The sequence below is a fragment of the Coenobita brevimanus genome, chromosome 68, assembly GCF_032717465.1.
Source record: "Coenobita brevimanus isolate Jiangsu-jjx chromosome 68, ASM3271746v2, whole genome shotgun sequence".
NCBI classification, from domain to species: domain Eukaryota; kingdom Metazoa; phylum Arthropoda; class Malacostraca; order Decapoda; family Coenobitidae; genus Coenobita; species Coenobita brevimanus.
The window spans coordinates 23,556,545-23,577,557 of NC_137021.1; the positions used below are offsets into that span (position 1 = coordinate 23,556,545).

Consider the following 21,013-nt stretch of genomic DNA (forward strand, 5'->3'; position numbering starts at 1 on the left):
GGGGAGAGAAAGCAGTGAAGGAAATGGATTTAGTACAAGTAAAGAAATACGGAGAGACTAATGAAGAAAAAAAGGTAATACATGTTACAGATGTAAAAAGTAAGAGAAAACTGTGACACAGGGAGGGAGAAAGAAGAGTGAGGTAAGGAGGGAGTGACAGAGGGGAAGAGAGACGAAGGAAAGGTAAGAGGGAGGGAGGAAGGTAGGGACTGAGCGGATTGCTATAAAGGGGGGAAGGAGGGAAAAGGAGACTGGGGATGAGACAAAGGATCCAGAGTGAGAGAGAGAGGGAGGGGGAGGAGCAGTACACAGACAGGCACAGACAGATAGGTCGACAAATTTTCAGAAAGTGTGTGTGTGTGTGTGTGTGTGTGTGTGTGTGTGTGTGTGTGTGTGTGCTTCCGTCTCTGCGTCACTTAAATAACATTGTTCCATTTTTTCACCTGAGTGTTCTCCTCTTCTCTGCTTCAGTTTCTCATCTCACTCACACATTTTTTTCAGTATTTCTTCTGATTGTTCTTACCATTCCAAGTCTCTCTCTCTCTCCCTCTCTCTCTCTCTCTTTCTCTCTAGGAATAAAGAGATTGTTCTCACAGTCTACATCTCCTTAATACGGCCACTTCCTCAGTTACTGTGGAATTTAGCTTGACATGCATCGACTTAAAAAGAGTTCAGGAGACTAAGGTATCAGGTTCGCCTGAGGGCTGTGGGACTTTTTTAGTAGAAACTCGTCGACTACGAGGTCAGCTCATTAAAATGTTTAAAATATGAATGGGATTCACAGTCATTACATAGAAAGTTGCTTACTCTTAACACGGACTCGGCACTCAACCATGGTTGGAAGCTGTAAATGAAAAAATTTACCAGCAGAATTACGTGAAAACTTTTTCACGTTCAAGATCAGGTGTACATAGAACTGACTCAGCATGGACGTTGTTAACACTATAGTAGAGAAGTTTAAGGGATTGATCTGCAGAATCTTACACTAGAATAAATGTGAAGTGGATATGCATTCTCATGGAAGCAAGAAGTATCTTCACGGTATGGGCTGCATAGTTATTAAGATCCTAACAATTCCTTGTAACTCCTCTGTGTGTGTGTGTGTGTGTGTGTGTGTGTGTGTGTGTGTGTGTGTGTGTGTGTGTGTGTGTAAAAGAGGTGTCTACTATCGCAACATTTAATGAGAGGAGATTTATTCTCTCTCTCTCTCTCTCTCTCTCTCTCTTTCTGTGTCTGTGTGTATAAGAGGTGACTACTACCGCAACATTTAACACAACAGACTAATTTTGTGTGTGTGTGTGTGTGTGTGTGTGTGTGTGTGTGTGTGTGTGTGTGTGTGTGTAAAAGAGGTGTCTACAACTGCAACATTTAATCACAGCAGATTTCTCTCTCTCTCTCTCTCTCTCTATATATATATATATATGTGTGTGTGTGTGTGTGTGTGTGTGTGTGTCTGTGTGTGTGTGTGTCTGTGTGTGTGTGTGTGTTTGTGTGTGTGTGTGTGTGTGTGTGTGTGTGTGTGTGTGTGTGTGTGTGTGTGTGTGTGCGCGTGTGTGCCTGTGTAAAAGAGGTGTCTACAACTGCAACATTTAATCATCATCACAGCAGATTTATTTCTGTGTGTGTGTGTGTGTGTGTGTGTGTGTGTGTGTGTGTGTGTGTGTGTGTGTGTGTGTGAGTGTGTGTTTGTGTGTGTGTAAAAGAGGTGTCTACAACCGCAACATTCAATCACAGCAGATTTCTCTCTCTCTCTCTCTCTCTCTCTCTCTCTCTCTCTCTCTCTCTCTCTCCAGTGATGCATGAAACTCCACGGAAATGTCCCGCTGTCCCTTCCAAGTGTGCGTATTGTAACACCAATGGGGACAATAATTATTAGGTTCCAATGACCGCTTTTAATAATCCCTGTCAATATGAAATTGTAAATTGCTGATTTGGAACCCAGATGGAACCATCCTGCCAAGTATTACACTGTGTAACAAACTTAAACCAATTTCTCGTTTATGTTGATTCTTACGCTATTTCTTATCAATGTCTTCTGTACATAGCATCATTGAAATGGTAGGAAGAATACTGTTGATGTACAGACGTCAGAATAAGTTCGTTTCCTTTTCCGTGGACTAAGGTGTTTGTAACACTGCTCGATGGAGGGGTATCCCCTCCTCCTCCCTTCCTCATAGTCCAACACTCCCACCCAACCCCCCCACTTTTCTCTCCGACCCCACGACCCCATCCGGTACCCTCCATACTCTCGCTCACAGCCAGCTAGGGGTTTCTGTACTTCAAGCACCTCTCTGATTACGTGTAGTCCGAACAACTAATAAAGGGATAGTACAGTATACATCATAAACCAAGTTAGGAGAAGGTTTACTACACACACACACACACACACACACACACACACACACACACACACACACACACACACAGTTAAAAGACAGAGAGCGACAGGCGGAGAGGGAGAGCGAGTGGAAAGGAAAATGAGAAATGAGAGGGCAGTTACGAAGAAAATACAAAGGGGAGAGGCAAGGAGAGAACAACGAGAGTTAAGAAAAAAGACAGAGAGTGAGAAGAGACAGTGAGAGGTGAACTGAGATACAAGTAGTGTGAAAGGGAAAGAGAAAAGGGAGATGTGAATCGAAAGGCCGGGAGACAGGGAAGTACTGTAGAGACAAAAAGGGAGACAGCTGAGAGAAAATGGGAATGGAGCAAACACAGAAAAGGGATAACAAAAGAAGAAAGTGCGAAAGAGAGCTACGGAAAGGAATACTTAGAACGATAATGAGGAAAGTTAGAAAAGAAGGCAAGGTAACAGGGAGGAGGAAAAAAGCGTGTTATTCTGGCAAGGACGCAGGGAAAGAACTAAGCAGGATAAGACGAAAGCATTGAGGCTGAGTAAAACGAATGACATTCAAGTAAAAAGGGAGGGAGAGAAACAGAGAAATTAGAGAAATTTGCAGAGAGAAAGTAGAGATTAAGGGTGGGAAGAAAATAGGTTAATTTTTAGGACAAGAAAGAGAAGGGGGATGTTAAGAAGGGAAGACAAGGGAATGGGCAGGGAGGGAGGAAGGGAGGGAAAGACAGTGGGAAGAGCGGAATGGAAGAAGAGATTTCGGGTGATACAGACAGACGGAGAAAGGAGAGAGAAAAGGGAGCATGCAGTTATTACTGGGGAAAGAAAGCAGTGAAGGAAATGGATTTAGTACAAGTAAAGAAATACGGAGAGACTAATGAAGAAAAAAAAGTAACACATGTTACAGATGTAAAAAGGAAAACAAAGTTGTGACACAGGGAGGAAGAAAAAAGAGTGAGGTAAGGAGGGAGTGACAGAGGGGAAGAGAGACGAAGGAAAGGAAAGAGGGATGGAGGAAGGTAGGGACTGAGCGGATTGCTATTAAGGGGGAAAGGAGGGAAAAGGAGACTGGAGATGAGACAAAGGATCAAGAGTGAGAGAGAGAGAGGGAGGGGGAGGGGCAGTACACAGACAGGCACAAACAGATAGGTCGACAAATTTTCAGAAAGTGTGTGTGTGTGTGTGTGTGTGTGTGTGTGTGTGTGTGTGTGTGTGTGTGTGTGTGTGCTTCCGTCTCTGTGTCACTTAAATAACATTGTTCCATTTTTTCACCTGAGTGTTCTCCTCTTCTCTGCTTCAGTTTCTCATCTCACTCACACATTTTTTTCAGTATTTCTCCTGATTGTTCTTACCATTCCAACTCTCTCTCTCTCTCTCTCTCTCTCTCTCTCTCTCTCTAGGAATAAAGAGATTGTTCTCACAGTCTACATCTCCTTAATACGGCCACTTCCTCAGTTACTGTGGAATTTTGCCTGACATACATCGACTAAAAAAGAGTTCAGGAGACTAAGGTATCAGGTTCGCCTGAGGGCTGTGGGACTTTTTTAGTAGAAACTCGTCGACTACGAGGTCAGCTCATTAAAATGTTTAAAATATGAATGGGTTTCACAATCATTACATAGAAAGTTGCTTACTCTTAAAACGGACTCGGCACTCAGCCATGGTTGGAAGCTGTAAATGAAAAAAATTTACCAGCAGAATTACGTGAAAACTATTTCACATGCAAGATCAGCTGTACATAGAACTGACTCAGCATGGACGTTGTTAACACTACATAAGAGAAGTTTAAGGGATTCATCGGCAGGATCTTACACTAGAATAAATGTGAACTGGATATGCATTCCCTGGCAAACAAGAAGTATCTTCACGGTATGGATTGCATAATCATTAAGATCCTAACAATTCCTTGTAACTTCTCTCTCTCTCTCTCTCTCTCTCTCTGTCTCTCTCTCTCTCTCTCTCCCTGTGTGTGTGTGTGTGTGTGTGTGTGTGTGTAAAATAGGTGTCTACTATCGCAACATTTAATCACAGCAGATTTATTCTGTGTGTGTGTGTGTGTGTGTGTGTGTAAAAGAGGTGACTACTACCGCAACATTTAATCACAACAGACTAATTCTCTCTCTCTCTTTCTCTCTCTCTCTCTCTCTCTCTCTCTCTCTCTCTGTGCGTGTGTGTGTATGTGTGTGTGTGTAAAAGAGGTGTCTACAACTGCAACATTTAATCACAGCTGATTTATTCTCTCTCTCTCTCTCTCTCTCTCTCTCTCTGTATGTGTGTGTGTGTTCGTGTGTGTGTGCGTGTGTAAAAGAGGTGTCTACAACCGCACCATTTAATCACAGCAGATTTCTCTCTCTCTCTCTCTCTCTCTCTCTCTCTCTCTCTCTCTCTCTCTCTCCAGTGATGCATGAAACTCCACGGAAATGTCCCGCTGCCCCTTCCAAGTGTGCGTATTGTAGCACCAATGGGGACAATAATTATCAGGTCCCAAAAGACCACTTTTAATAATCCCTGTCAATATGAAATTGTAAATTGCCGATTTGGGACCCAGATGGAACCATCCTTCCAAGTATTACACTGTGTAACAACCTTAACCCGCCCCGTCCCGTCGACGTATGGGTACGTTGCAACGATTTGCATTTGCCAGTCCCGGCGACGTACCAGTACATCGTGCAATTGCAAGGTCCCTAATTTGCACAATTTCAATTTTCGCGCGTGATTTTTCATATGTATACATGGGACACCTTCCTCTATTCCTCTACAAGATGCCAAGCAGGGACAATGCCTTACACCGCATAACCTCCCCCCTCCCCCCCTCACGCCATTGTCTCGGCAAAGGACCTGTTACCAGTGACCTGGCTAGTAAAGATATTCAGGGCCAGAGTGATTCCCCAATCGATGACAATGTGAAGGATAATGTTTACATAGCATTAGAAGAAGAAAGCCAGAAATAATGATCAGGTAATGTGGCAAAAAAAAGTCAGGTATGGTGATTAGTTAGTGAGTGAAACAATGCTTATAATGCCTTTATTACTGCTTGAAAACCAATATATTCTCATACTACATACCAAGTAAATAAATAAATACCGTTTATGAGTGGATAAAATAGTTACCCTCCCATAGAACTCGTTTTCTTTGGTGCCAGCATGTTAGAAAACCCAGTCAGGTAAGGAGGAACTCCTACCTGGATTGGGTATTTTAAACCTCAGGTGAGCGATTTCTCTATGAATTTTCGATGTTTCTCACCAAAAGCGAAGGTTTTAGCCAAAAAAAAATTTTTTGAAAATACCTCGGGACTGGGGGATGTCGGAGGTGTGCAAAACCTCAGGACGTGACGGGTTAAACTAATTTTTCGTTTATGTTGATTTTTACGTTATTTTTGATCAATTTCGGTGCACAGATTCCGAATATGATATTTGTTTTTGTGTAAATCTAGAGTTACAGGAATTACGCAACAACACATGTATTGTACAAGGACAAGAACTGCAACTAGTTACCATTTCGAGAATGTTGAGAATGTCAAAGAATTTATATATTTCTGGGTGTATTTATGAATATAACTAGAAAATGAGCAAACAGGAACATCACAAGGAATGCAGGGCACATAGTATCTAGAAATGCACTTTTTATTTTGACTTTCTTCTCTAGCTGTGATGACAATGACGCAACAATCCCCAAACGTAATCGCTCATCATCGCCTCGTTCCACCTGCCCTGATATCTGGTTTCCATGAGCAGAATGTCCTGGTGGAACCGTCCGCATGCTCCTCCCTGACTGCACCCAAGTTGCTTTTGAAGAAATTATGGTGGGAATGAAGATAGTCCAATTTAATTGACATTCTGCATCCAAGTCAGTGGAATGCGCCGATCAGGTCATCGACAAGCCGTGCAGAATCTGGTCTCTTCTGGTTGCCAAGAAAACCTTCCACAACCTCTCTGAATGCATCCCAAGCGCGCTCTTCATCATCAGTAATTTTACCCCGGAGTTCACTACTTGCAAGCATTCTTCGAACTTGCATCCCAGTGAATATGCCAGCCGTCACCTTTGCCACTCTCACCTTGGAAGACATTGATCGGATATGCAAAAATGCATCACCATCCTCGTCGATGGCTTACACGAAATGTTTCGCAAGACCAAATTTTATGTGTATGGTAGTGGCAGTAGCAATACCTCCTCTCTGGACTGGAGACCAGAGGAGCTCTCAAAATGTTGCATGAGCCTGATATGAAACTCTGAGAGGCCAGTCTTTCCTCACGAAATGTTCTGCATCATTCCAGCTGTCCCACAAGCATAAAAAAAACATGTGTACTTCGTTTAACTGCCTTGCATTCCAAGTAACAACAAAATCATTTTGAAATTCTCTCAAACCTCCCAATTGTGATCTGAGTACTTGAGCTTTGTCAGACAAATCTTCACATTCCCATAGCCTTCTTTCATTTCCACAGAATATGCAACTGGAATTGATGGGAGTTCATTGCCATTATGCAAAAGAACAGCCTTTAGGCTTTTCTTGGAACTGTCTATGAAGAGTTGCCATTCTGAGGCCTTTTAATCCAATCCCATGGCTTGGAACAAACCCTTAACATCAAAATAATAACACGACGAGGTTTCTTCACAAAATTTGAAGAAGGATGCAAACTTGTTGTGACGATTCCTATAACTAAACTTGCAGCTGGGACCCAACAAGTTTCATTCACTTAGACGTGACGCCAGCAGCTCAGCATTGGATCTGGTGAGTCCTAAATCTCAGACCAAGTAATCCAGTTCTTGCTGATTGGGAAAGTGTGGAGTGTCTCCAGAACATTTTCCAACGTACGAATCATCATCACGTTCCCCTCCATCACTGACGATGTCCTCATGGTCAGCCATTACGTTAGCCATTACATTGGCGTGCGGTAATAAGACAGGAAACAAACAATTGCTAATAGTTGACAAAAACCTAGAGATGGACAAACAAAACATACATCACTGGAATCAGCATGAGAAACTGACTCCAACAAAACTAAAACAATTAAATAAACAAATTCTTTGTTACACAGTTTTTTCAAAGTCCTTTTTTTCCAGTTTTTGCTGTGCCACATGCACACGCACACACACACAATAGATGGAAAGGTAAATAAGTATATAGATACACACACATATGTTCAGTTAATGAAATACCATAAAATAGTTTTTAACTTCTGCCACAACTTATATGAGCTGGTAGGTGACAATGGCCAGTTCTAAGCAGACCAAGCTTTGTCAGCAACCAGAAATGAGTTTGTACACTAAAAGTAATTTCTATATGGAGGTACTCTAGTGCAACATTCCATCCAAGAATCATGACCCTGGCCAATTAATTCTGCGAGCCTTAGCATTTCGTGCAAGCATGGTAGTAACTTCAGCGCTAATATTCTCTGCACTTGATGACCTTTGACCCCTGACCTGGCAGATAAATGTTAGGCATGTACGAAGCATACGTGTAGTACTCATTAATGTCTGTAAGTATGCAAAGTTTCATTCGATTCCATCCTCCCACTATGGAGCTAGAGAACTTGGAATTCGTGGAAAGCCTACCAGAGGTACAACTAGGTCGTGCTGCCACCAACTTGAAGTGAGTTTTGACACTGTCATTTTTGTGTGGATGTACTTCAGTGCAGCATTCCACCCAGGAATCATGGCCGTGACTTAATAATTTTCGGAGCCATAACATTTCGCTTGAGCATTGTCGTGAATTTAGCTATATTCATTATTTATGCATTTGATGACCTTTATCCCCTGCTCTGGCTAATGTGACACATAGGTGTATAACAGGAATTGTATAACAGAAAGTTGTAGTACTAGTCAATGTCTATAAGCATGCAAACTTTCATTCAGTTCCATTGAGCCGCTGGGGAAGTAGGGGGGAATATCTGAAATCCGATACTGGTTGCCAGGGATGCTGAGGCCAATCTTCGCAGGGGTGCCATATGAAAACTAAAGAAGAAAGAGGAAAAACGAATGGCACACTTCTAATAGGGAATGACCTCAAGATTACACCTAAACAAGTCAGAGCTTTCTACCCCGATTAGTAACACTTCTACAGCTCAAAAAAAAGTAAAAAAAAAAAAAAAAAAAAAAAAACTGTTCTCCGGCTGTTGCTGGGCAACGAGGAGTTGCCTAACAACCAAATCCATGCATACACAAAGTCATAGGCTTGTCATTGTGTCCAGATTTGGTCGGAATCGGTTAATTCTAAATGGCAGAATTGCCTGCCACAATAAAACAAGAAAGAATACAAAAATACGAGAAAATGTGTCTAAAAATAAGGGCAGCATGGAGCAGGCCAAAAAAATACAAGAACACATGAATGAAAGGAAATGCAACTAACAATCAGGGCAGCATGGAGCTTGGCAATAGTTTCACCACCCTGTCCGAAATGCCAGTCCTTCACTGACATTAAACAACCCATATGTATTCATATTTTGTGTCTACACTGTATGCAATATAATCAAAGCTAGTGTTCCCATGCAACATTCACAATACACTGTTTATACAATGTCATTATGTATACGACTGGATGTGGGTCTCTGTATACACAGTGACACTGTGTCACTGATGTGACAAGAGGTCGGAATATTTTCATTAAAACAGAGAGTTCGTGTTCGTCAGAGCTGATCCCCGATTCGTTTGGTTAATGCAATAATGACAGGAAAATAAACCTTACGTGTTTACAATGTAAGGCTTAAATTGCCACGTTAATATGATTTAATGGACGTCCAAAATCACACATAATCTATGTTAATGATAATCAACCGTATGTCCTTGTAACACAAAGTCCAACTTGCAATGCTTATGTCACTTAACAGCTTACCACAGGTTGAAACAGTTGGCTTGTAAACAGAAGTATTGTTCTCGTATGTTATTGATTTGATGGTGCTTAATACAGAGTTTATGATAATGTGATCAACACCTGATGATTCATTTCATCATTATCTTAGTGCATGTTGGTAGACAAAGCGTGGGAATGGGGGACAAGAGGGTAAGAGAGGTGTGTGGTGGAGACAGGAACTCAGAGAGAAGGGTGGTGGAGGTCGGGGGCGAGAATGGCTGTGAAACAATATCATATCTTTCAACAAATGTTGTTTACTGTACTACACTTACTTGTGACATTATAATATAGGACGTAAGTATTAATTAACACATAATACATTGTACGTCTTCTTTCACTTTCATGTCTTTCTCATATCCATGCAATTATGTTGTGGATAACAGCGCAGTATTACACATCAAAAGCCTTTATATACTTACCCCTACTGGTTCTGAATGTCTCTAAAAACAATCTTGACACATTTTAACATCACCAGCTTTGGCCGTTCCACATCTGTCCAACAACGTTTACACTGGGGTTGGGGTATTGGTGGTGGGTTTGGGGTGTTCGATCTCCCAGCCTAGACTCCGCCTACTACGGTGAGGAGAAAATAGTGCTTTCGGGTGTTTACTGAGCTTTTAGACGAGCATTTAGACCACCTGTATACCGCGGTCATTACATTCTCAGAGTGTTACTTCTGCTTGTTATAGCACTGAATTATAAAATGCTGTATTATGTGTTTTATGAAACGAAGTCGTATAAAGATGGCTACATATTGGCATGTTATATTTATATCCACGGGACAGTGTGTATTTTGTTTTACTTGACGTGTGTGTGTGTGTGTGTGTGTGTGTGTGTGTGTGTGTGTGTGTGTGTGTGTGTGTGAAAAAGTAGCTCACAAAGTTTTCCTCTGATGTTAACTGAACTTGGTTGAAGAGATTAGGGATGGATAAGAGGCTTACCTATTGTTTTTAGCTAAACACTTCGAAGGTAAAGGTTGCAGCGTAGGTCAAAATTTGACTAGTAAATTCAACTTAGGAAGTTTCTCTCCGATATATAACATACTTACTTTAATGCTTCAGGCTAAGCCAAGAATGAAATGAGTCTGTTTACAGAGTAGCCTACAGTAATGATAAGTCTGTGATGGTCACAGTGCAACGTCAAGTTCGCCCCGCGTATCTGAATGAAGAAAACATCTAAAGGACTTTTGGTCTAATTTTGCCTAAACTTCATGGAAGTGTGGAGGGTCCGTCAGTGCCCTGATCTGTAGTTTCTGAAAAGAAATTACAAAGTCAAGGTCATAAGTCAAGGTAAATCTATATAGCTTTTATTGGGAAGGCTTCAAGGTACGATGAGAATAAATGTAATTTTTTGAGACCAGGAAACCAGATGTCACAGTCACAGGGAAAGGTTAATTACAATGGTAACGTGGCCAGAGTAACTGATTTTTTGAAAAGTCTGATTGACAGTATGAATGGGTTCGGGGTAAAGGAAAGATAAAAGATTTGATTTTTAAACACATTGGCGAAGGTCAAGGTCACAGAGTCAAATCAAATGTTCGGCTGTAAGATCAATCGGTGGGTGTGGGGGTATTGCACCCTCTGAATGTTCCTTCTTGTTTATGCTGTCAAAAACTAGCACATTTCTTCGAAAAGTATCGGATCACTAGGGATGGATACGAATGGGAATAAGTGATTAAATTAAACGTAAGTAGATCAGTATGATATTAGTAGCCCTGAGTACCACAAATCCTATCTCACTGAATGGTTTGCAAAAGTAATTATTGATTCACTTCCGACCCTAGTTGTCATGCCATTGTATAAGGTCATCTGCAAATTAGTTGATAACGTCATCATAAATGAAAGAAAAGCAGTCGGGAGTCGAATGCTAATCGCCCACCAGAATATGCTGTTGGCCAAGTCCAAAGTAGACAATATCTTGATACCCTGAAGGTTTTGTGTTAATAGTTCAATCGGTTCACGAGATCTAATGGTGCAAAAGACAGGAGATAAAGACTAATTGACCTTTAACAGCCATTTTGCTGACCTTGACTTTGACCCCAAACGCTCATTTTCGAGCTCGTCCAAGATTTTGGCCATATCTTGATAACCTGAAGGTTTCATGTTGATAGGTCGAGCCGTTCATGAGATATAATTGTGCTAAAGGCGGGCAATCAAAACCAGTTGACATTTGGTAGCCATTTTGGTGACCTTGACCCTGACCCCGAGTGCGCATTTTCGAACTCTGCCAAGATTTTGGTCATATCTTGATACCCTGAAGGTTTCATGTTGATAGCTCAAGCTATCATGAGATATAATGGGAACACACACACACACACACACACACACACACACACACACACATACATGCAGAGGCAGGCCAAAACATTATCGCTCGGCATTCTTAAGGTGGGCGATAATGAATGGGATAGTGTGTGAGTCATTCTGCAGGAACTGAGCCCAGTGAAATGTTAACATAAAGGCTTCAACTCAAGAGGTAAGCAGTTATGTTATGGACTAGACTCATACAGAACGTGAATGAAAGTGAAGTGCTATAGCTATGGTGCCAAGAAATCTGTGAATAAAATGAATATCCCTTTGCCAATTGAACTTATCTATCCTTTGGCAATATGGAATGCATCTTATACTCTCTTTAATACAGTTCCATTAAATATTAAAAATGTCAAATTTAGCTATTAATCAGACTTTGATTGTACTGTCAGACGAAACTGAAATGCCTATTGTACACTTGGGGTTAAAAATAAAAGGTCATTTCATACTGAATATTCGCCAGCTGTAAATGCAAATGGTTAAGAGAGATCATTTATGTTTGGTAGTCAATCTGCATTTACAGCTGTTTATTAGTGTCACTGATAAAACCGCTTAGTTTTCTACTGTTTCACCCACTTAGGCCCTGAAAGAGTGCAGGGTTCGGCACCATTTTGTTGTTGCAACTATTTCGTTTAGAGATGAATGAATGCTATGATTGTTTCATAGAGAAACTTCAAGTGCTGTAAAGTATCTGAATGAAAATCAGCTTTCAAATATGCCAATACTCCACAAATATTTTAATTTTCCATGTAGCCATGAATAACGGCACACCATTAAAGGCTGCTCTAAATGCAAGGCAGGTAATGCATTTACGCCTCAAATTCACACTGTAAGATAAATACAAAAATATGTATGGAGGTATTTGTTAGTGAGACAGGCATACAATCAGCACTGACCCAGAGGTGTAAGACACTTTGTCCAGTGTTCTACGGTCCATTGTGCTAAGTTGTTGAAAGACTTTTGCAGAAATGTACAAACACATAGTGTAACCTATTCAACTATTACTTACAAAGAACTGGGGAAACCATACTGTCAAAAATATTTTTAATACTTTTTCATTTTCAGTATCAGTTAGCTGATTCTCTAGTTGCTCACAAGATTTCCGTTACATCGTCTCAAAACCATGTCAGTGCATTACGAGATTTTTTGGTAAATATATTGTCAGCCATCATTTAAGTTAAAATTAATTCAGTTCATTTGGAACCTCTGAAGTGAAAGGAAAGCATTCACCTCAGCTCTAATTTATTGTACATTTTTCTCCCCATTTCTGGATTTAGAGTGCTAGGTTCCCACAGAATTTTTGACTGCATGATCAGTCAAGATTATAAACAAGGATTCTGTTTTATGGTCCTAAACACAACATACTGCATTTTTCTCCACTGTATGTGTATAATATATATGGTCTGTGTTTATGAACTTTCCTGTTGATGTGGACCTGACTGACATGGAATGGCAGCTGTACTAAACACGCCGACGCCTTTTATAATGCCATTCACAGGATGGTATGATACACTACAGGTAACATTTGGTGAAAGAAATGAATTATCTGAAGACTGATATATGAAAATAACTGCCTAGAGAATCATATTACAGAATATTTGGCTAAAGAAATGAATTGTCTGAAGATACTGTAGACATGATTTTAACCTGCAGCGTCCCATTGACGTATATATACGTCTACATGTTTTGTCACTGTCAGTCCCGTTGACGTATATAAATGTGCATCAATTGCAAGGTCCGTAATTTGCATAATTTTCAATTTCCGCGCGTGATTTTTGGTACGTATACACGGGACACCTTCCTCTACAAGATGCCAGGCAGGGACAATGCCTTATCCCTCATGACCTCTCGACCCGCATGCCACTGTCTCAGCAATTCACCTGTTACCAGTGACCTGGCCAGTAAAGATATGTCATGCCACGGTACGAAATTCAGGGCCAGAGTGATTCCCCAATCGATGACAATGTGGAGGACAAAGTTTACATAGCATTAGAGGAAGAAACAGTTAGAAATGATGATCAAGTAATGTCACCAAAAAAGGTCAGATATGTTGACGTGTTTGGTGAGTGAAACAACATTTATATTGCCTATATTACTGTGTGAAAACCAATATACTCTCGTACTACATATAAATTCGTACCAAATGAATAAATAAATACCGTTTATGAGTGGTGTGGAACAAATTACCCATAGAACTCGTTTTCTTTGGAGCCAGCCTGATTGAAAACCCAGTAAGGTAAGGGGTACTGCTACCTGCATCGAGTATTTTAAACCTCAGATGAGCAATTTCTCTATGAATTTTCAATGTTTCTCATCAAAAGTGGAGGTTTGAGCCAAAAAATTTATTTTTCCAATATTGGTCAGGATTGGAGGGAGTCAGTGGTGGAAAATCGGTCGGGACGGGGCAGGTTAACCATCTAAGGTACCACATTGTACATGAAACTAATGATATTCAGAGAGAATATAGTCATTTAGTATCCAAACTGGCTGAAGGTAGAGTCATATTTCGTCTATTACTCCATCGCGTGAACTTTAGCACATCCGTCACTTCCTGTTTTAATGTACCATCTCAGAGAAAATCATCCATGGGCAAACATACCAAACCTCTCAGATTAGAAATTTCAGCCTGGAGGAGAAAATGAGAATCAGAAGAGGTTAAATATTAGGTGAACTCGTGTCCTCGACATAAAAGGCTACTGACATGTAAGCATGGCGGAGAGACTTCATGCTGCTGTATCGTTGGACGGCTGTCTGTGAGGCGGAGTAGTATGCCATCTTCATAACAACACTGCCACTGATGATGTTGGATACGGTGTGACGTTGGAGGGGCAAATACTCGTACCTTGAAGGAGGAAATAGTACTACTGTATATGAAAAACTGTCTGAACCTGCTTGTAATGATTAACCCTTTCAATAAAATAACATTTTTCACTTCAGCCAAAATACCGCCTGATGTTTTTATTCAATTTAGGAGGGATCAGAAGGCAACTGAGGCTATATATAACCACCCCCCTTTGAACAGTTCCCCTAAACTTAATATAATCCAATGAAGGTAACAATAAATAATTCATTCATTCATTGCCAGACGCCATGTATCCCTAACGGGGTGGCCAAGGGCTTAGAGTTAATTGTTTTACAGGGAGGGGCACTAATCCTCCACCAACCCCACTTGATATGTAGGGATGCCAACAGCATCTGGTGTTCCCAGGCGGTCACCCATCCAAGTACTAACCAGACCCAACGTTGCTTAACTTCGCTGATCGGACGGGAAGCGGTGTACTCAACGTGGCATGGCCGTTGGCAACAATAAATAAAAAAATGAAAAATATGTCTTCAGACTGAAGTCGTTAAGGAAGTCCACACTAAAAATGTAGTATATGTCTTACACTAATGACTCTGTTGATTGCATTATGCTAAACTACAGCTGATATTCTAGCAATCTAAAATTGTAACTATTTCCTATCTACTTTTATCAGACAACCTAGTTCAGTTATTTGTCTGACGCTTTCTCTCTTCTCTCTGAAGCCAGCCTTTTCTCTCCATAATCGTGTACCCGTAACTGATCGCATTGTCTAAATCTGTATTCTAACAAAAACCATTCCTGCTACAGGTAATAACCAGGTGGTCCTGGCTACTGCATTTTCTCACCAGTTTCCTCCGACAGGGCCACTCATACAATTTCCTCACACTGCACAGGCTCCCTCCCTTACATCCAAGCTAATGTACAGTTGCAGAAAAAAAATTAGAATCATTTCATAACAAATGTCAAAACAGCGAGAAATCACTTTTCAAACAAGTGAGGCAATCGCCAAAGCTCGTCAAAGTTTTCAGAGTATTATATAGGAGTTTCATTACCGTTCGACAAAACTGTGGAGAGAGATTCTTGTCTGCAACTGCACACAATTTTAATTTCTATTTTCTTTCGTACACGTCCTTCCCCAAACAACACTTTTCTTACTCCATTACATGAATGAAAGACACTCAAAGAATCTGGATGGTACAATGAATGGAGAGACTAACAGCATACATAAATATATTTAGTTTATAATAGCTAGGGCATATATGTAAATTAATCAGCCAGATTCTCAGTAATAATAATGAAGAGGAGGTTATCATCTAGGCAACTATCTGTACGATATAATATTTCATAACTGTGAAATTTTGTGTGTTGGTACCGAACAGCAGAAAAAGGTTATCTCTGGTCTGAAACTGTATGTACAACCCCCCCCTCCCCCCAAAAATAATAGTAATTCACCACACCTGGGGGCAATGAACTTTGAAGTGAATCGTAAAAATGAAACCGTGTTCATACAGAAGTGTTGGTAATTTTGAGTCGTTTGCTCGTGTGTCATAATGTATCACACCACAAGGGTGACGAATAATTTTTTAGTTGGTGTACAGTCGAGGACGAACGTTGGCCTAGTAACGCATGTTTGTTACCTTCTTTTATGACCCACCATGTCACAGAGACTCTTAAATGCGACGAGAAATACACCGATCAATTCAAAAGTTAAGAGAGTTATCCTCCAGATGGAAATGTAATTAATTAAATTATTAGGGGAACTTTTATTACAGACTGAACCAGCTCTTATAAAGCTGTATGAACAAAAGAAACATACCAAGCCTGTCTGGACTTACAAGTTTTAGCCAGCAGAGGATAATGAAAAGCAGTCGCACTGAAAATTTAGCAGCAGAGGAAAGTGAAGAACAGAAGAAGTAATATATTAGCTACCAGTTGATAGGGAAAAGCAGAAGAGGTGAAACATTAGCCAGCAGAGCATTGTGAAAAGTAAAAGATATAATACATTAGGCAGCAAAAGAGAGTGGGAGGCAAAAGAGAAGAGGGAATAGGCATCAGAGGATATTGAGAAGCATTCGATGTGGAATATTAGACAAAATTTTGTCCTGGAGTGCCCTCTTACGTAAAGATTTGTGGTCCTGCTCTGTTGTGGTCCACCGCCACCCGCCACACCTCCTGAAAGCTGCCCACATCCAATAATCCCTTGATAACGACGGCAGCGAGACCAGCCACCATGATCAGCAGCTGCAGAACGTCAGTCCATACCACAGCCTTCAGTCCACCCTGCAGTGCCACATACACATTAGTAGCATGCCTGCACCTCTGCCACTCGTACACTTCTATTACTTCCAGTGATAAAAAATCTCTTTGCGTTATCTGAACTAAAATACTAGAGTAGTTCCATCTGTAGAGCATTAAGAGTACCTGTATTAACATTCAGGCTCCTTTGTTTCACTTTCAGATGCATAACATCACCTGGCCTAGCTGGATCACACTGTTGCGACAATGAAGCGATTCATATGTAGAGTTTGGAATTCAAAAACGGCAAAACCATGAGCATGATTCCTTTCCATTCTACTATTGTATGCTAGGCGGAATTTTAGATCAAGATTTTTCAGATCCTTCAGGTACCCAGCCAGCTAAGTGTTTGAAAACCTAACCTCTACTTTTCTGTGTCTTAGTGTAATCATTTACTGTTTCTGGTTGTCTTTACGAAAAAAAATATATATACATAAATATTTTAGCCAAACTTTTGTTCCTCAAGACGAAGTCAAGGGTCATGTGCGCTTGAGTCGTGGTTAAGGGGTTTTCATTCGTTAGCCGCCGCTCTGGACCCCACATTTATAGGGCGATTTTAAGACAGATGTCGTTGGAGTGGTCTACACACTCAAAACAACCCCAAGGTCATAATGACTAAACAAATGTTTATATATAAGGTTATAGGCACAACACTTGTTTCTTTGATGAGGCTTTCAAAACGCTGGTATATTTCCCATATCACAGTTTTGATTTAGCCCAATGGAAACTGACCCAAAAAGTCGGTGTCATTACCTAACTTAACAGTGGACGCAAGCAGAGAGCAGGCAGAGAGGTAGGTAGTTAGACAGGCAGGATGTAGGTTGGTATGTAGAAATGTATGTAGATAGGAAGGTGGGTAGGTAGGTAGCTAGACAGAGAAGAAGATGGGACGGAAGAAAGGTGAGGAAGTCAGCAAAAAGGTAGTACAAGATATAGGTAAGCAGAGAGGCAGGTAGGGAGTCGGGTGGATACGTTGATACATAGGATGATAGTTAGGAAAGAAGGTAAGCAAGGAGACAGGCAGAGATGTAGGTATAGAAGTAGGCAGGGAAGTCGCCAAGGAAGTAGGAAGATATGTAGGTAGGCAGGGAAGTCGCCAAGGAAGTAGAAAGGTATGTAGGTAGGCAGGGAAATAGGTATGTAGGTAGGCAAAGAAGCAGGTGGGTAACAAGAAAAGGTAGGCCAGGAGGTAGGGTAGGTTGTAAGGGAAATACGTAGGTAAGTCAGGAAAGAGACAAGAAGTGCAAGTTATTCGTTTTCATATGCTGAAGGAACAATATGCCGCTTAATTAGTCCCGAAGAAAGGATCGCATAGTCTTACAGAGTGGCTGCATAACTCGAGATCAGCGCATAACAAAGAAACCACTGTACATGGGAAAGATAACATAAGACTTAGTCGTCTGGACTTTAGCGTAGGGACAAACAGCCCGTATTGCTAATGTTGTGGCTCCAGCCTCATCTATACTTGAACTAAGTGGACTCAGGAAACTGGTTAATGACCTCAGAGATTTTTTGGGGCAGGGGAGTTATGAGGAAGGATCGTTATGTAGGGCGTTGTATTACTGTCTTGTCAGTCGTCCAATGCCTTGGTAGTTAAGGAGGGAAGGATGAGAGCCACGAGTCTTTGAGTCGTAGTTTCTAGTGATAGTTGTTTGATGAGAGTTCTGTGAAGGATGTATGGTTGAAAGTAAAAGTAGATGATGTATATTCCAATTTCCACTCAATTAACACTGGCGCCAATCCTGTTCCTGGTTCATATTATTGATCTCTTATCTGTCTCCCACAATCCCATCCACTCATATGCTGATGACTCAACACTACAGAGTTCATTCACACTCAGACACCCATTTACAAAGTCTAATATCTTTACCTCTCAACTCATTGCAGCCATCTCCATAAATCAAGATCTATTTACTATCAGTGAATGGGGACAAAACAACCTTGTCTCATTTAATGCTAGAAAAACTGAATATATACAATTTACTAATAGATAGATATTGCCAGATTCGTATATTACTTTCAGTACTACTAACATTCCCATCTCCAAAAGTATTGAAATTCTCGGCGTCTCACTTAACAATGCCCTCACCTAGACCTCTCATGTTAGATCACTTGCTAAGATCGCCTCAAGAAAACTTGCATTAATGTACAGACTCCGTAACTTCTTCACTGACGAGCAGTTAGCTGTAATTTATAAGGGTCATGTGCGCTCTCAGCTTGAATATTGCTCACCCTTGTGAAATGGATGTGGAGAGGTTGCATTAACACAACTAGACAAAATTCAGAACAAAGCTGTTAGAATTATTAACAACCCTGCCATTACAATTAAATTACCTCCTCTACAAGTAGTAAGGAATGTTGCCTCCCTTGCATTATTTTACAGATATTTTTATGTCAAATGCTCAGACGAAGTTGCATCCATGGTGCCACCTCTCCATGCCTTCCCTCGTGCTACACGGGCATCTGGTAGCTCTCATGACTGGAATGTCACTCAGCCATATTGCAGAACTTCTGCCTATCAGAATTCTTTCATTCCTCGTACTGCATCTCTTTGGAACTCGCTTCTCCAGAGTTGTTTCCCTCCAAACTTCAACCTACAGCTGTTCAAATCTAACTGTTACAGATATTATATGAACAGAGGACACCAGTAATCTGGTGTATGGATTTGTTTTTATTAATTTGTTTTTCCTTCCTCTGCTCTGTTATTAAAAAAAAAAAAAGTTTTGGGTGGCTGATGTAGCTGAGTGGTTCTGTATATCTTTGTGAAATGTAGTGTTGGGAGGAAAAGGAGGGATTTCCTTGAGACAGGTTGTGTATCATGAAAAAGATGCTTGTTTTATATTTTCATTAAAGGTGTTGCAGTATAGTCACATTGATGTGATGTAATGTGTGCATAATAATGAACTGTGAACAATTTTAGCTCATGTGATCCTTGACCTGGAAGTACTTTTGCTTCTTGGGACAAATGACGTGTGTCAGTGGTCTCTGCCTAATATCCATGTCTGTGGCTGTTATGATGGGGCTTAGCAGGGGCTCACGCAGTTCACTGTTTCATTGATTCCATGAGGTATCCAAAGATAATGTCGAAGTGTTTTTAAGAATCGAGTTTACAATATGCCTATTATTCATGATTTCTTTGACTGGATAGAAAATTATTTAAGTATGCAGTGTACTGTAAGTTCAAGAATTTGGGGATCTCTCTCCAATCCAAGTGATTTGGTTAAAAGGCGAGACTTGATTGGTAGCTTGAGATTCATTATCTATCTGGAAGGAAGAGAGTAACAGTTGGTTAAGCAGGTGATGCGGTAATTTTAATTTTGTTCATGTTACTGTTTGTTCAAGTAATTGAGATGATCTACTACTTATTGAGCGTTGGAGTGTTGTGAAACAATTGGTAGGTCATCAGCACACAACCTTAATACTTATCGATGAAGGGAGAACTGTTAAATCCTGAAGGGAAAAATTAAAAACCCTTGTCGGATACTGCTGGGTAGTAGTCTGAATCTGAACCATAGGCTGTGGTTTACCACTTGCCATGTCTGTTCAAGAGGAAGTTGCTTACCTGCTTTTTTCAGTGTTTTCCTTGTTTATGCTTCAGATCAAGTTAATCATTTTACGCCTTGGCAGTGGATCGAAAGCTTTGTTTATGTCTTAATGAGATTTCCTTCTTGTTGAATCCAGTTAAAAAGAATCGGGTCAGTTTAGAAAGGTGTGTGATGTTTTGAACACCTGGGCTGAAATCTACGAGGTGAGTCGGACATAGGAACGTGGAAGATGATGTTCCTAATCTTTCCACCATTCTGTATCGTGTGCATTACGCAGATATTGATCTAAAACAGTGAAGTATTGGGTCGTTTGCATGGTCTGAGCAGACGGATGTTAAATGCATTCAACTGGATGTCGGGGATTTGGCTGCAAGTACAGGAAAAGCTGAGAATTTCAATGACCATGTTTATGGTAAATTGGTAATAGTGTCGAGGTGGTTCAGGTGGATTCTTGCTATCTGTCACGATCTTACTGATCTGACTTTTTAAAAATCATTTGCTGGGCTTGTATCCAGGCGAATGAGGCTACTGAGTGCGTGTTACTTGTTTATGTAATCTTTTGCTCCGATTAACAAAAAAAAAAAAAGTTTAAATTTTTATTGTCATCACTAACTGATGAAGAACATGAAAAATCAATTGTAACACACAGTCACTCTCCTGATTCACCTGGACACAAGCCTAGGAAAAAAAAAAAAAATCCAGACAGTATCATACCCTCATAGAGTGGATGTGGAGAGGTTGCACTAAAATAATTTACTAATACACAGGTATTACCTGATGGTGTATACTGTAACACCAGTCAAACAAGGCAGTACTCCTGAGGTGGCTGGCAAGCTGATGCCAGGGAGAACTGGATCTCCCACT

The 21,013-nt window shown here is 40.7% G+C and overlaps 1 protein-coding gene and 1 non-coding gene across 2 annotated transcripts in view; both read right to left on the minus strand.

Annotated features, from left to right (window-relative positions):
- LOC145405863 (sodium-dependent multivitamin transporter-like) overlaps positions 1 to 21,013 on the minus strand; it is a 249,774-nt gene that overhangs the window by 145,533 nt on the left and 83,228 nt on the right. Inside the window, exons 4-5 of the mRNA XM_080277119.1 lie at positions 16,429 to 16,589; positions 14,208 to 14,348 (exon numbers count right to left, since the gene is read on the minus strand). Coding sequence (XP_080133245.1) covers positions 14,208 to 14,348; positions 16,429 to 16,589 — 302 coding nt within the window. The remainder of the gene's footprint in view (positions 1 to 14,207; positions 14,349 to 16,428; positions 16,590 to 21,013) is intronic.
- On the minus strand, positions 14,690 to 14,808 carry LOC145405915 (5S ribosomal RNA). Its single transcript, XR_013898454.1, has one exon. It is a non-coding gene; the product is annotated as a 5S ribosomal RNA (ribosomal RNA).